Below are 14836 nucleotides of genomic sequence, written 5' to 3' on the forward strand. Positions count from 1 at the left end.
GCCTCATTGCCAGAGCCACGGGAAAAGCACCTTTAACACCCTTTCTCTTTCCTCTTCCCACAAAGAAACCACACCGTGTCTTCACAGAGCTGGAATCGTAAGAGACCCAACATGAAAACAGCCACCTCTCCTGAAAAACTTGAAGTACGAATGATGAAAACAGAACAGGATGCGCTAGGAAGCGCAGGAAAAGCTAAACAGCTGGTTCAGGGTTTCTGCCTGCCCAAGGCTCCTCTGGTGGCAAGGGGCTGGCCATGCCAAGCCGACCGGGTCTGGGGAGTCCRCGGGGCGCTGGAGGCAGGGACATCCCCGTCCTCACCCTAGCGGAAAGGGGAAGGGAGAGCTGGATCGGGGGCAAGCACAGGCTCCTCACAGGAGGGGAAGCAATTGCTGTCCGCAGTTTGGATAGTTAAACAACAACAACCTATCCATTCAGGAAATAGTTAAAATTTTAACAGCCTGTTTTACCTAGTGGCACGTCCCAAACAATGCAGCACACAGAGTAAGGAAACCGAATAAACACCACAAAAAAGTTCAGCTGCATKTTCAGGCAGCCCTGAACTAATCTCCATTAGATTCACATATAYACCTATCATTGCAGACCTGGTAATTGCAGGCACACAGAGGCCACTCTGAAGTACATTTTTGAGCACGATGGGGAATTACATGCATTCTGCTAGCAATATCCATAGRTATTGTGTCACCGAATCCCCTAAACTCAGAAGACGACCGCGTACCGAGAAGGTGAAAATATTAACTTCAGTTGCTGCTTTGCACCAAATTTTAAGGTGTCAGCTTCCCRTTTCTTTAATCAGTATCTTTTCCCCCATTAAAWATATTAGAAAAACCTCTTTAAAGCTGGTTTGTATATGACAGCAGTATAATTATTTTATATTAAATCGGGGTTGTGTTCTTTCCCTACTACAAAACTGGTAGAAATCACAGTGGTACTTTTGGCAGGCTTAGGAAGGCATGGTCTTTCTATAGTTTTTTTTTGGCATTCAGGAAAACAGTGAAGAAGCGGCATATACGAATGCCGGAGAGGAGTTGGGGAAGAAGCCTTCTTCCCTACGCAAAACAGTTCTGGGGAGAAATGCTTGCTAACTTTGGGTTAAAGAAAGAAATAGTATGGCTTTATGGGAAGCAACCACCTATTAACTCCTGCTGCAGCAACAGAACACGGGCAAGCATGCAACGAACAGCACTTTCACTCATTCCTCTGACCCTGATTCTGGAAGTTGCTCTGTACTGACCAAACTCTCTGCAAATGCAGTGGGGTTTGGGGTTTTTTTTTGTTTTTGTTTTTAAAATGAAAAGGAGCTCATAGTTGGGTTTACTAATGCTGGTATGATCCAGGCCCAAACAGGCATTTCACTCTGTACAATGCAGCTAGCATTTCAGCTCTCGAGGGGCCCCTCCACTGTTTCTACTGAGGCCAAGACTGACAACTCAGTCAAAAGCCCACGTGCCTGCTGCCATACTTTGTACGCTCATTATCATCACTATAGCAGACATTTACAGAAATACTCCAGCAAGGGGAAAGTGGAGGCGGTTAGCATTGCTGTTGCATGTCTGAAGAGCAACATGGGACTTCAAGTTCTGGCTCAGAATTGCACTGCTAAGGTTTCTCCCCCAACAAATCACACAAGGAGCGTCAGCTCCATGAGAAAAAAAATACACTGGGTATCACCATCACTGCAGTTGCTTTGGCAAATAAGTAAATGATATTAGCTCAATACTTCAAAAAGCCACTCCTACCTAGTCAGTCCAGGTACGTACCATCGCTGTGAGACACTCCGATTCCCGCACTGTGGCAACGGAGCTCAGCAGGGCGGCCAGGATCAGGGTCATGCCAAGACAGATCCCGACGTAGAAAGCTGGAAGAAAGTTGGACATGGGAGCTGCAGTCAGATACCAAGACTTTAGGACCACCACTAATGGAAGCAGTCTGATGCCTTCACCCAAATAGGGGCCAAAAAGTGTATTTTGGGGACCCGATACAAGAGGACTGGTTGCAGGAGAACTTGGATATCCTACAACTTATTCAGTACTCCTCATCTGTGTATGGGCTGCTTCTCCTGCAAAACCGTAAGCCTCCGAGTAGCTTCCCCTGGCTCTAGCAGGGCAATGCACCCTGGAAACATGCCAGCCCCCCCCCCCCCAACAGACCGCAAGCTGTCAATTACTTCAGCAGTCAGATAAAGATCCTCCCGGATCAGGGAGCRCGGAACAGGAGCGGCTGCCACATAGCCCCTATCGGGAGTTCATACGTTGCTAATCTCATGCAACAGTCGCTCTCTGGTTTCCTGGCTGAAGCAGGGTCATAACCGTACCCCATGGGAGGATTCGGGGAACACAGCAGTGCCCAGAATGTTGTAACACAGAACATGGGCTAAACAGTGCAGAAAATTCACACTTGTGAGCAAAGCAAGCAGAAAGACCACTCAAAGCCTTGACCCGTAAGCAGCAGAGGGGTGGCTAGAAAGGGAGAGCACACAAGGCTGAATTAAGTCTCAATTTACATAACCCCTAATAGATACAGAAGGCAGGGAGGGCTGTACCTTAGCTTTGGTCTAACAATCAGGGAGACAACCATCTTTACATCCACTTTATGTCAAACTGGAGCTGGTAACCAGCATCTAGAGAAGTATGAGGATGCTTAAGCCCAAAGTATTGTTTTGGAGAAATGGTTGCTGCACTAACATCTGCTTCAACCAGAGTATTTTAGTATTTGGGCTGTTCTCATCTCTTTGCTCTTAGCTAGCCTTTTATCTGAGACTTGGTTTCTGTTTCTCCCTTGGCTAGCTTGTGTAGTCTTCCCTTACATTTCAGAGCATGAATTAAGCCAGGAAATGAACCACGTTTCCTGCAGGAAGAGGCATTTCCATGCATTTCTCCTTGCCCACTTATTTCGTTATGCTCTCTTTCAGCTTCTGTAACCACCTCTCTCCTCATACCCCTGCTCCCTTGTGTTTCTCACCATTTTCCCTTCTACCTGTCACCCTAACCCACCCAAGCGCTTACAGCTGGAGGACGAGGGCTGCAATCCTGATATCATCCTTCCGTTTTCATTATCTTCTTTCAATCAGGGCAGTGTAGATGCGGCCAAGAAAACAAGGCAGGGCCACAACGCCCTTTGATGCCAGGTCCAATACAGAAAGAGTTTTCTGTGCGACTGTGCTAGCCCTAGGTTGTCCTCCAAAAACCATGCCCTGCCTCCTCATGGGATTTTCTTCCTACATGTCCATGAYGTTTTGCAGATCCTGGGCTCACCCAAAGTCTCACTGGGACACGACTGCAACAYACCTGCGTTGTGGATGACTCTGTACAAGTTGCTCTCGAAAGCGATGTTGCTGATGAGGGTGAAATGGAGCCCACAGTGAGTGACTGTGCTCAGTGTGGCAATCGACAGCCCCAGAAGCTGAAAAAGAAGATTTTTATGAAGGGAGTTACAAGGCAGCAGCTCCTGCTGAGCATACACAAAGCTTTAAGGCGTATCTGATAATTCTGAGTCCTACCTAGAGGCAGATAGCTTGATTGAAAGAAACTGCACACAACCCAAAACGCACATAAGAGGACAAACCCTGGCCACTTAAGTATACTAAAAGTCTTTTGCATAATGAGTACACGTGATGCTGCAACCTGCAGTCTCTTGGCTAGTGGTAGCAGGAAAAAAAAATCTCAACTTCATGAAGAAAAAGCCAGAGGATCCATGCTTTTGCAACACACCCATGTAGTCACCTTCTAATCTGTAGACTACACACTTGGATTTATAAGGGTGACCCACCGAGTCACTGGGTGACTACCAGCACATTACCCTCTGCGTTGCCCAAAGCAAGTCCAGGGGACAGAGAGGTGACATTTCTGATGGCATCCTGATCTATGGTAGCTCCTTGCAGCATGGACACCAACAGAGCCAAGACAGAGACAGCAACAGTGGGCAAGGTAAAAAGAGCTTGAACTCTAACATAATAGACCCTGAAGATAAAAAGATGCGAGTTCACTTCTATCTCCTAAGAGAAGTTTTCATCCATATGTCTTTACAGTATGGAAACACAAGGCAGCTATCTCCATGTTAAACATTATAGTCAGGTGTCTATATAATTCTCACACCCTTCTAGGTATAACTGTATGACATTTTCTTCTAGACTCAACTAATAGTTCCTGCTGGAGACTTACAGTTTTAAAGACTAAGTGTATTCAAACTGCAGCATATCCTGCTTGACTGAAAATCTGATTTATGGCAACTGCTGTTCTTTACTGCTGTGCATTATTGCATATCTCTATCCACACCCAGCAAAACACTAAGTGCAACACTAGTCAGCTCAGATTTGAGAAACACCAGTCTAAATAAATCCACAGAACAGCAATAACACGATTGTAGCCATCCACAGTCACTGTGTGTTAGCATGTCCTTTAAATATGTTCGGTAAGACTCCTCCTTTAACTTTCTCCAAATGACATATTCTGTAGATACACTGACAGCCTCTCTTGGAGGAGAGAGCAACGTACAGCAACTACAGACAGTCAACAGTTTTGAAATGTTGAAGCTTTGACAAACTAGAAATTTTGACAAACTAGAAATTCCAAAATTTGGCATTACCTTTCAATTACACTCTTCCCAAGTCTCCATCCCTCTTTGAACTAAATACAGAACTTTCAAACCGGGGGGGGGGGGGCAGGAAGGAGTAAGTTTTGATCAAGTTAAAACACAACAAGGAAGCACAACGCAAAAATGCCCAGGAGAAGTATTCACCAGTTTTCATTATTTCCCATCAGCTCTAACAGCAGTATGGTTTCCCCCAAATTCCTTGTGAGATGTCAAGAAGCTCCCATTAAACTTGCTTCAAAAGCTAATAAAAACAGATCCCTAGGATTGCTTTTGTTTTGCAGTACAGGTACACAAGCCCTCAGAGGGGGCCTTCTTTCGCATATATTTCCATCAAAGTCCTATGGTTTCATATCCTCATCGATCACATTTATAACTGACCACAAAAAAAAGTGCATTAAAAACAAGTGCAATTACAACAAAATCAACCTCCCTCTTTTGCTTTTTTATACCCAAAGAGAGAGGAGCAAGCGTCCCTGCTCYTCCTGTTAAAAACAGCCAAGCCTGACGGCCGCAACCTTACTTCTTCCCCCCTTAAAGGCTGTCCCCAGGTTGCGAAACAGCCGCGCCAGAGCGGCAGCCTTGAGAAACCAGAAGTCTATCAGGGAGCGGCGGCGATGCTGGCGGCCAGCGATAACCGCCCAGGCCGCGGCGATAACGCGGGCAGTTGGCTTTGCTTGCCCTCCACACGTTGAAAAACACAACGTGGGAAAAACACAACCCCAACCCTTTGGGCGCAAGGGGTCCCGGTCGCGGGGAGATCCCCCCCGTCCCCGGCTGGTTACCATGGCACAGAGGCTGGTGGCCAGCAGCTGGCACTTGGTGGTCCTCGTCCCGCACCTCGGTCCCATGGCCCGCTTCGCTGCCTCGGTGGCCGGCGGCTGGTCCCCACAGCTCTCAATAAAACCAGGGCTTCAGCCCAAGTGGGGCTTGCTCGCAGCAGGGCGTCTTGGGAAGCGTAGTCTCCACCTACGCACGGACACACCTCCTGCAGCCGGGGCAGTAAATCCTACCGCGGGCGCCCGTCGCCTTCCCAGGTTCTCCATGGTCTACGGCCAGCCGGGAAATAAAGAACAGCAGGCAGGAAAACAGCCTTTCACAGAGTTCAGAGCAAACCTCAAAAAAGAGGAGGGGGGGGGGAAAAAGTGAGGCTTTTAAATCAAAACTCAATACCAAAATATCCCATTTTCATTGAGAAGCGCTTTTGCTTAATGAACATTGTCAATAACTTCTTTTAATTTGGATAAAAATTCTCTAAGGGGAAAAAAGGTTTAGGAAAATCTCATTAAAAATTAATCTGTTGTTTAAAGAATACTTCAAGAAAGCCCAACCTGACCTGCATAAGATTCTAGCCTCTCCATTTAAAAAACACCAAATGGCAATAATATTTGGCCAAGACTCTACTAAAAACTTGCATTTCCAGATGAGGGAGAAAAATCACTTAAATAGTGTTGAAAATAGTTACAAGAAAACATAACCACCTGATGCAAGATGACTCTGCGCATGCATGTTTTGGCTCTCTTCTTTCTCTTCTCTTTGCACTGAAGACCCGAAGGACCCATACCTACAGAAGRCTGGGGTGACTTCTGGTCTTTCCTGGGCATCATGAAGAAAAACTGCCAAATTCCTCTTTTTTCATTCTCACTTGCCTTTCCGAGGGCCACGAGCAGCAAAGCAGCATCACTGGGAACAGGCCACAAGAAGGATGGACCTGCACAGCAGTGCCCAATGGCAGCATGTCACAGCTGCAGCAGAAACATCGCAGGGAGCAAGAGCCCAGCTTGACTCTCAAGTCTCCAGCTGCCTTTGGAGCTGGGTGAGAAGGGGGGGGGGGGGGAACAAAACAAAAAACACACAGAAAATAAAATGCACTGTGGGGTAGGGTTTTTCCTTGAAAACAGAACAAACATGAAAACACAACCTTGGACTTTACAGTGCCATCTTCATGGAGATGCTTGCAGCAGAGATGTGCACTTCAAAYACAACAGCCTGCTGGACGTACATTTCCCTAACGTAGATCTCAAACAGCCTCCAGTACGGAGGAAGACCGAGTGCCTTAATAACCCTTAGTTTCAAGGCTAGACCAATAGAAAAGAGATGAAACAGTAACRGAGAACAAGCCACACTCCCCCAACGTGGCAAAGACGGGGCGGGGGGAGTAAAATCATCCCACAACAGTAACGCTAACTGTGATAAGATGCCAAAGAAGAGCGAAAAAAGGAAGGAAGAGGCATTTTGTAGAGCACAGAGAAGCAAGAGAAAATGAGCTGCACAAAGCCATGCGCGCAGGAAGCGGCATGACACAATATTCTCACTGCATCATTATCTAGGAAAGAAAGAGCCTTCTTGCAAAACGTCTTGGTCGCAACCTCCCGAGGCACAAACGAGAGCGGTTTCCCAGAAGAGGGAGAAAGAGGTGGCTCCCAGGCGCCCGCCGAGCAGGGCCGCCCTCGCCGACCCCAGGCCCAGGGAGATAGGTACCTGCAGGCACACGGGCAGGCTCCCCACGCTCCAGCCATCACCTGTGAGCCGGTCGTAGAAGGATCCGAGAGACAGGAGGGGCCGCAGTGGGGAGAGGAGGGTTTCTGGCAGGGACGGCCACAGGCGGCGGGGGGGATTACAGCCCGACAGGGAGGAGGCGCGGGTCCCTCTCTGCTGCCTCCCAGCCCGGCGTGCCCAGCAGCAGCAGCAGCAGCAGCAGCAGCAGCAGCAGCAGCAGCGAGACCCCGGGGCTGCAGAGCGTTGTGGCGGGGCGCAGACACAGCGCCCTTACCGCCGGTCCTGTCTTCTGGCGCTGCGCGACGTCGGGCCTCGTCGCGTTCTCACCTGCGTTCTCACGCGGAACGGCCACCGAAGAGCCACCAGGGCTGACCCAGACGGGTACCGAAGGTCGCGAACGGCAAGTCTACGAGAAGCTACAACACAGCACGGCCGAGAGGCCTGCGCGACTCCCCGTGCCACGCTAGAGGTCCCCACAGGCCAGCGCAACCTTCTTCCGCAGGCCCGGGCGCCTCCCGCGCGCCTCCCGGAGCGGCTCTGGCAGGCCCGCGCCGCCAGGCCTTGCCTTGCCTTGCCTCGCCTTACCTCGCCTCACCTCGCCTCGCCTCGACGGCTGGGGACAGCAGCAGTGTCCACCTGCAGCTCTCGGGGTCCTCAAACCCAGCAGCTGCGCGCGACCCTCACACCCGGCCTGCTCCTGGGCACAAACGGGAAATAAAAGTTGACCCAGGTCATTCAAAGCGCTGCAGTACCCAAAAGGAAAACGGGGGGAAGTCAGCAAGGACCCCACCACCAGCATCTCCAGGCAGCAGACTATGTCCAGTGACGTTCCCCGGGGGYGCGTGGGGAGGTCAGCTCCTGCCCTTCACGCCAGGACCGTTCCCATGTCGCTGGCCCTGCACCAGGTTTCGCTCAGATCCCGTCCCCACAGGTTCTCTTTCTGCGGACAGTGACAGGGGACACATCCATCTTCCCACAGCCCAGAAAAACGTGTGACATTTGGGGATTCTATGCATATGTGACTACTTATTATAAGCAGGAGAAATTCCAAAGCATATTCAATACCGAACACATATTTTCTTTCAGGAAGAGAGTAGAAAAACCATGATTTTAGCCACAAAGCCTAGCATAATACCCAGAGATGCTCATTGCTGTATGGAAGAAATGGGCAGTTTCTTCCCTGTTCTGCAACACCTTTTGGTTCCACAAAGATCTCCTCTGTTCCTCTGGGAGCCTTGCACCTCGCTGCAGGACCACCTGAGGGGGTCACCAAATCACTCTCTACTCACCTTTGAGGTGCTCCTATTCTCTCCACAGAAGATGCTCTATTTTCTTTCACCTCCATCCATAAAAAATGGGCATATTTACTGCCTCACAAAGCTTTCAAAGCAGGTCAGTAACTTTAAACGCCTGGATTTAAATACATACTTTATCTGGTTTGGTTGCAAGTACCTACTCCAGCAGAGTTTGGGCCATGTCCTCTGTTGCTTCAGATGTGCTCTTTCTCCCACCGCAGGGTTGCTTGCCTTAAGAAAGGGAGCATACACCTGTTTCTCCCCTCTCACATGCTACTATGATTTTCTGTGAGGCACTAGAACAGATACCCCTTAAAAATATCTGCTTCTTCATGCCTATGCATTTTTATGAGATTAATAAATCTAATAGGATTTGTCATGGCTACTGCAAATAACCAAGACAAGCTTTCAAGGTTAACAGAGTAAGGTAACTTGGTCTGAAAAAGAGATGCAAAAACTGACATTCATGCCTCTGCATATTGGTGCAAACACACCGACCGAAGACAGCAGATGCTTCAGTAAATGCCAGCCAACAAATACACACACTCGATCCTGCTGTAGCAGGAACGCTGCGGCCAGCATGCAGCGCTAGGAATGCTCTGTTGCGCACCCGCTTCCTTGAGTAGCTATTCTCTTCTCTCCCTCCCGCCACCCGCTTTTTTCAGGTACAGGTATGACCTGAAAGATTTCTGTTTGGGACAGAGCATATGTTAACTCTTAATATAAGAAAAAAAACATAATAAAGAGCAAAAGAAGTTACTTCCTCCTCAAAGAAGGAAATCAATAGTCAGAGAGTCAGTAAACCTGTGACATTAAGAGGTTGGACCCTGATTCAGGGAGGTATATTCAGCACGTGTCCGAGTGCTACCGGAGTGAATGGAAGTGGGGCGTATGTGCTTGCCTTAACTGCGGTAATTGAAAGGGGAAGGGGGGGGATTTACAACGCTTATTTAACTCTGTGGCCTCAGGAACACTTTGGGGCAAAATGAGGTCTTTGACAAAGAGTGAACACCCCTACTGCTTTGAAGAGGGCCTGCTCTCAACAGGAATTTGAGGCCATCCTACCACCCAAGAAGTTCTCCCACAAAACAGAGGACATTTGATCATTTAGGTTAAGGACCGGGGGGGGACAGACAAAAAAACCTGAAGAAAACCAACCCATACCACACTCCTAACATTAAAGGCAGCTTTTCAGGCCTTCTTCATGAGAAAGTAAAGGACAGCAGCTAAGCACTGCTTTGTGCATCCTGTTCAAGCAAAGCAGTCACAACCCGGCCATGGCTTTTGGCTCTGCCAGCACAACAGCAGGAAGAGCTAAGGAATTTTTTGTAGCTGTAGCAGGAAGGATCGCGATTTTTCCACCCAAACCAGAAGACAGACACCCAGGAGCACATCACAGCCTCGGCACCCTGAAGCCTCACCATGTCAGAGGGCCCTCTGACAGTCAGCGTTTACTGGGGAGGCACAGGGATCTCCAAGTGCATTTGTGGAAAAATGGACACATGTCTCAAGGACCTCCAAAATACTGATTGTGTAAAACACTGACGTGCATTTCCAGTGTCAAGGCCTCTGTGAGATCCTGCCTCAGCTGCAGAGGYGAAGAAAAAAACACTATCCTGATCCAAATAGAAAAAGAAGCACAGGTGGAAGTATGGCAAGATACTGAAAACACAGGTGAGCAGTAAGACATGGGTGGGCCTTGCAGCAGAGAGCTGTACTCTCAGAGCACGCACAGACATCCCCAATCTGCCAGCAGAAGCAGCTACTCCACAAACACCCCATCCAGCCCCTTCCGCACCTTGCCTTGATGCGACGTGTCACACATCTTCCTACACAAGGAAAGTCATGACACAGTTGCATCGTCGATTCTCCAATGACACCGTGTGCAGTTATTCCTCATCTTGCACCTCCCTTGCCTCCATCAGTGACACTGCTACGTGTGGCAAGCAAGCACCCTTCTCAGCAGACTGTGCATGGGCCACTCGGGCTCCAACGCATGTGTTAAATGACAGTGCGGCTTCTGCCTCAACCCTTGGCTTCCTGCCTGCCTTACCAGCTTTTATCAGTTGGTCTCCTTCGCAAGAGCCCAACTTATCACTTCCAGGCTGGGTGCAAAAACCACAGGTGACTGCAGTTCCACTCTGCGGCTTCCTGCCCCATCTCTGGTTATCAGCCAGGGCACAGAAAGGGGGTACGAGGCTGAAAATAGCCTGGGCAGTCTGCAGGTGCTCTCTTCCTCAGGCCTCGTAGCAGCTTCCAGTCTTCTGTTAGGTTTTAAAAATATATACCCACGTCCCCAGCTGCACTGAAGTCAGAAGCACATGCCACCTTGTCCAGAAGGAAAGGATTTATCTAAAAAGGGAACAAAACCAGATTATGTTTTGCTGAGCTAAAAACCTCCAGCCTCCTTCGGAGTTTGAGGAAGCCGGCCCCTGCCCACACTGCCGAGGCACCGTCAGATGTCCCTCCTAGAAGGGGTCGAGCATTTGGTGCGCTAACGCTGCGCTGGGCAAGCTCTGAACTCCTCCTTCGCTAACCCAAGCCACGGCCGAGCAGGCTTCGGCCGTGCCATAGCGCAGGCTTCAGGACCGCGCTTACYGGATCAAGCACGTGGCGAGACTTGCAAGACAAAGTCCTGAGCTGGGACAAATCCACTCTAACCCACTGAAATGAGGAGTCTTCCTGCCATAGGAAATCACTGCTATGGAACACCTTCCAGAGCGGGTTTAAGAACAAGGAGAAAAATAATTTCATGGCTGTTCTGAAATCCTCCACATGCCCAGCTGCAGGTGGCCAGATAACCAGCGTATTGTTTTCACAGAAGACCTCTCCTTTGCTGCAGAAGCTAGCTCCAAATGTGACAGAGTTATGGGGGGGGGGCTCTTTTGTCTACTGCCCATAACACAGTTATATTCACTTCTCAACTTGCTTGTAAATAAAAACATCCCTGAAGTAAGTCACTAGGCCCTCCTCTCACCAAAACACGCACAAGCTACATTAATTACAGAAGGCTCTAAAGAAAGCAAGCTAGAAAGAACAACAACAAAAAAAGCTATTAAAAAAAGAAAAGAAAGGGAAGGCACAGCCAAAGTCTGCATTCTTTGGCTCATCACAGGGATGCATTGTAAAGGCTGCTTAACATTCATATAGCACACACACACAATCAAAGCTAAAATAAACTTTTAAACCCGGGGCTGTCTCTTTTCAAGAGGGGAAGGAGAGGAGAAAAGGGGGAGGGTGCTGTGTTTTGCCAAGCTTAAAATTCACGGTACAACTCTGCTATGAATGGAAACAAAGTTTGCCTGCGGCTGCCTTGGAAGAAACAAAACCAGGGAGAAATCACACAGCCTCCAAAGGACTTTTCTTTTTTTAATTTCTAAAGTGTGTCTTAGAAACCCTACAATGATTCCCAGGCATTTTCAAATGAATTTCAGATGAGTAAAAAGAAAAAAAATGCCAGGAGAGTTATTAAAAAAAGTTCATCAATTCCAAGAAACAGCACATTTGAAAGGAGCACAAGTTGAAACCAGGGAGTTCCCATCAAAGAATAAACTCAAATACCTTTTTTTTTCCCCTCTTGAAAGTGAAATGACCATACTGAGAAAAAGAAAAAAAAAAAAAGCACACAATCCTACTTAAACTAAATGCTTTTTTCCCCTCCCCCCAAACAGTATTCTAAATACAAACCATACCTGCTCAGAAGTCAAGTTTTGCAAGTGATAAAACTTAAACACACAACTTGAGCCCTGCTCCCAGCAAAAGAGGCAGGAGAAGAGCCCAGCCTGGCAGAAGAGCTGCACCTACTCACCTAGGAGAACAGGACCCTCATCATTTCCTTCCTGGGCTTTCCATCTCGAGCCTCTTAACTGGTTTCCCCTGAGCTCCAGACAGCTTTGGCCACCTGCAGTAATCAAGCTCAAGACAGCTGGGTCTAATGAGCAGGGTCCCTGCAGACAGGTCCCAGCACCTCGTCTGCCCTCTTCCCACCCACACATGCACAAAGCCAGGTGGCAGCACTTTGCTCCCACCTTTGGCAGGTGCAAGAAATAACACCCATTTCAGGGCTTGGAGGACCTTCACTAGGAGGTGAAGGTACCTTATCTTCTCTCCCAGTACAGTTTTACTGCACCTTGCAGTGCTGTGAGGTGTCCACTCAATACTACATTTATTACTTTTGCCATACGCATGCCAGCGTAGAGGAGAATTTCTTCTCCCTGCCCTCTTGCTCTTTGGAAATGGAGAGGGTACCTCTGGGTGCTCTCCCCTGGATTATGATCAGGAAGTTGATTATGAATGTTCAGAATACAGTGTTTAACGATGTCTCATTTTACTGGAGCTTACATAGTCATTAACTTTATAAAGAGATTTTAAATAAGATTACATTTCGCAGAGTACTAGACGTACCTTCCTTCAGCCCATCAGGAAACTAGCTTTATTGGTGCAAAAGCACACACAGTTCCTTTGTGCTTTATGCAGGCCCAGATCCTACAAACACGCATCTGGCTAGCAACACGCCTTGTGATCAGTAGCCCCAAAGCCAATCTGGACCAGTCAAGTTTGTAGCTGAGCCTGTGCATAAGCATTAAGTGTGGAAGCATTTGGGCTGGAAGCTGCATGTTCTCCCTTGAGACTGGATTTACTGATGTTTGAACTGTGCGTTATTAATTTAAAAAAATTCCCTGGAGTTATTTTTGTATGACAAAAACCCAGTTGTTACTCTTGAGTATTACTCCAGTATAGAAGGTTTTCTCTTGCACATCTTCAAAGAAAGGAGCTTCCTCTTTCCTCACAGAAATACTTGGATCAGAATTTCTTTTTAAAGACCGTGAACATCAGTATTGCTCTGTTGCCGTAATACGCTTTCTATCTAGCTACAATTGCTAGTTGGTGCGAGATAAACTCCTTGTGCTAGCAAAGCCGACTTGGCAGATATTGAAGACAAGTGCCTGCCTTGAGCAGCTTGAGCTGAGGAAATGATCCTGTAAATACTTGTGCACAGAAGTAACTGTGTAACACGCAAGCACACAATAAATGCAAAAGTAACTCCCCCGAACTTGGCTGAGGAGCTCCTGAGGCAAAATCCCGCTAGGCACTGGCATTCGCAAGATTGCTCTGCACGTCATGAGCTACTCTACGTGGGCCAAACCTTTTAAACCAACCATGCTGCTGCGCACGTTTTTTCCCAGGTCTACGGCACGGACAAAAACAGGTAGCTACTGAATGTGGGTTCTGCATTTGATGCACATTTGGGTGGGATTTCCAGAAATGCGAAGCACCTGCAAACTCCCACTGAGAGGAGCTGCCGGCTCTCATTTTCGAGAATTGCAGCCTAGATGCCGATTGGGCTGCAGCAGTGTCCTGTCATACAACTAACTGCCAGCTATTCAAACAGACACTGCTAAAAACAATCCTTTTTTTAAAAAGAATTGCCTTGCTGCAGGATAGAGCTCCATAAATACCCCTGCAAAACAATGAATAGAGATTTACAAAGACACAGCTAAGGCACCAGTAAGGTGGAGAAGGGGGCTGCGGGACTGGCCCTGGGCCGTGCCTCACACCCAGGCAGGGCGAGCCCAGCCGAAAAGGCTGGCTGTCTTGCCTCCTGCTCGGCGGGTCCCTACCCCTCTCCATCACACCTAGAAAGCACGGATATCCCTTTTTATTACTGTTTCTGGAGGCCGTTGGAGCAGCCAGCTCAGCCTACCTCCTCCAGCTGCACCAGGGCTGCACCCAGCGCAAGGGAAGCGTCAGGGACGTGGAGCAGGAATGAGGGGGAAAAGGAGGGAACAGCCTTCCCCTGCGACTCACCTTGAGGCGAAAGCTTGGACATAACCTACGAACAGCACCAGCGACGTTCAGGGTAGCGAAGGGGACAGAGCGCCGTGTTTCGGTACCTGTTCCCTGCCAAAAAAAGCGGGAACAGATAGCCAAAGTCCATCCCTCCTCCCAGCCGGCACACTTCTGGGACACGGGAGGCGCGGTGGGAGCTGCGGAGCAGGCGACCGCTGTTTCAGAGGGGAGTGAGCACCCACCACAGCCGGGGGGGGGGCGTTTAAACCCGGGGAGCACCTAAAAACCAGCGCGGAGCACCTGCCTCCCTCCACGCGGCTTCTGCCGCGCGCCCCAGTTTTGCTGCCCCCGCTCCGCAGCTTAGGGTGCCTCCCCCAAGCCGAGGCCGAATATTTGCGGCAAAACTTCTTTTTAACTCACGGGCGGGGGCGCTTCAGTCAGTGCCGCGGGCCCGCAGCCCCCCGGGGGTTGCTTTTTTTTGGGTGGCGGGGGGGGGACACTTGAGAATGCGGGTGGCCGCGCTGCCTCAGACGCGGCTCCTCTCCCCTTACCAGAAAGAAAAAAAGAAAAAAAAAGAAAAAAAAAGAGGAATCGGAAGGAGGAGGGAAAACCCCCCAGCGGAGGAGCGGGGAGGCGCGCACCC

General features: G+C 49.0%; 2 protein-coding genes across 10 annotated transcripts in view; one reads left to right on the top strand and one right to left on the bottom strand.

Moving 5' to 3' along the window:
• Positions 1-14304, bottom strand: part of TSPAN32 (tetraspanin 32) — a 45471-nt gene extending 31167 nt beyond the window's left edge. The window contains exons 1-8 of one of the 9 annotated variants that reach the window (XM_026079012.1): positions 14212-14304; positions 10457-10755; positions 10202-10336; positions 7091-7805; positions 6091-6421; positions 5395-5725; positions 3307-3421; positions 1780-1877 (exon numbers count right to left, since the gene is read on the bottom strand). In XM_026079012.1, coding sequence (XP_025934797.1) covers positions 1780-1877; positions 3307-3421; positions 5395-5460 — 279 coding nt within the window. In that variant the 5' untranslated portion in view covers positions 5461-5725; positions 6091-6421; positions 7091-7805; ... (1 more) ...; positions 10457-10755; positions 14212-14304. The other 8 variants (XM_026079017.1, XM_026079013.1, XM_026079011.1 and 5 more) reach the window with 8 other exon arrangements.
• Positions 9826-14836, top strand: part of ASCL2 (achaete-scute family bHLH transcription factor 2) — a 6534-nt gene continuing 1523 nt past the window's right edge. Inside the window, exon 1 of the mRNA XM_026078856.1 lies at positions 9826-9936. Within this exon, the coding sequence (XP_025934641.1) occupies positions 9826-9936 (111 nt within the window). The remainder of the gene's footprint in view (positions 9937-14836) is intronic.

Source organism: Apteryx rowi, unplaced genomic scaffold (genome assembly GCF_003343035.1).
Source record: "Apteryx rowi isolate R43461 unplaced genomic scaffold, aptRow1 scaffold_49, whole genome shotgun sequence".
Lineage (NCBI taxonomy): Eukaryota > Metazoa > Chordata > Aves > Apterygiformes > Apterygidae > Apteryx > Apteryx rowi.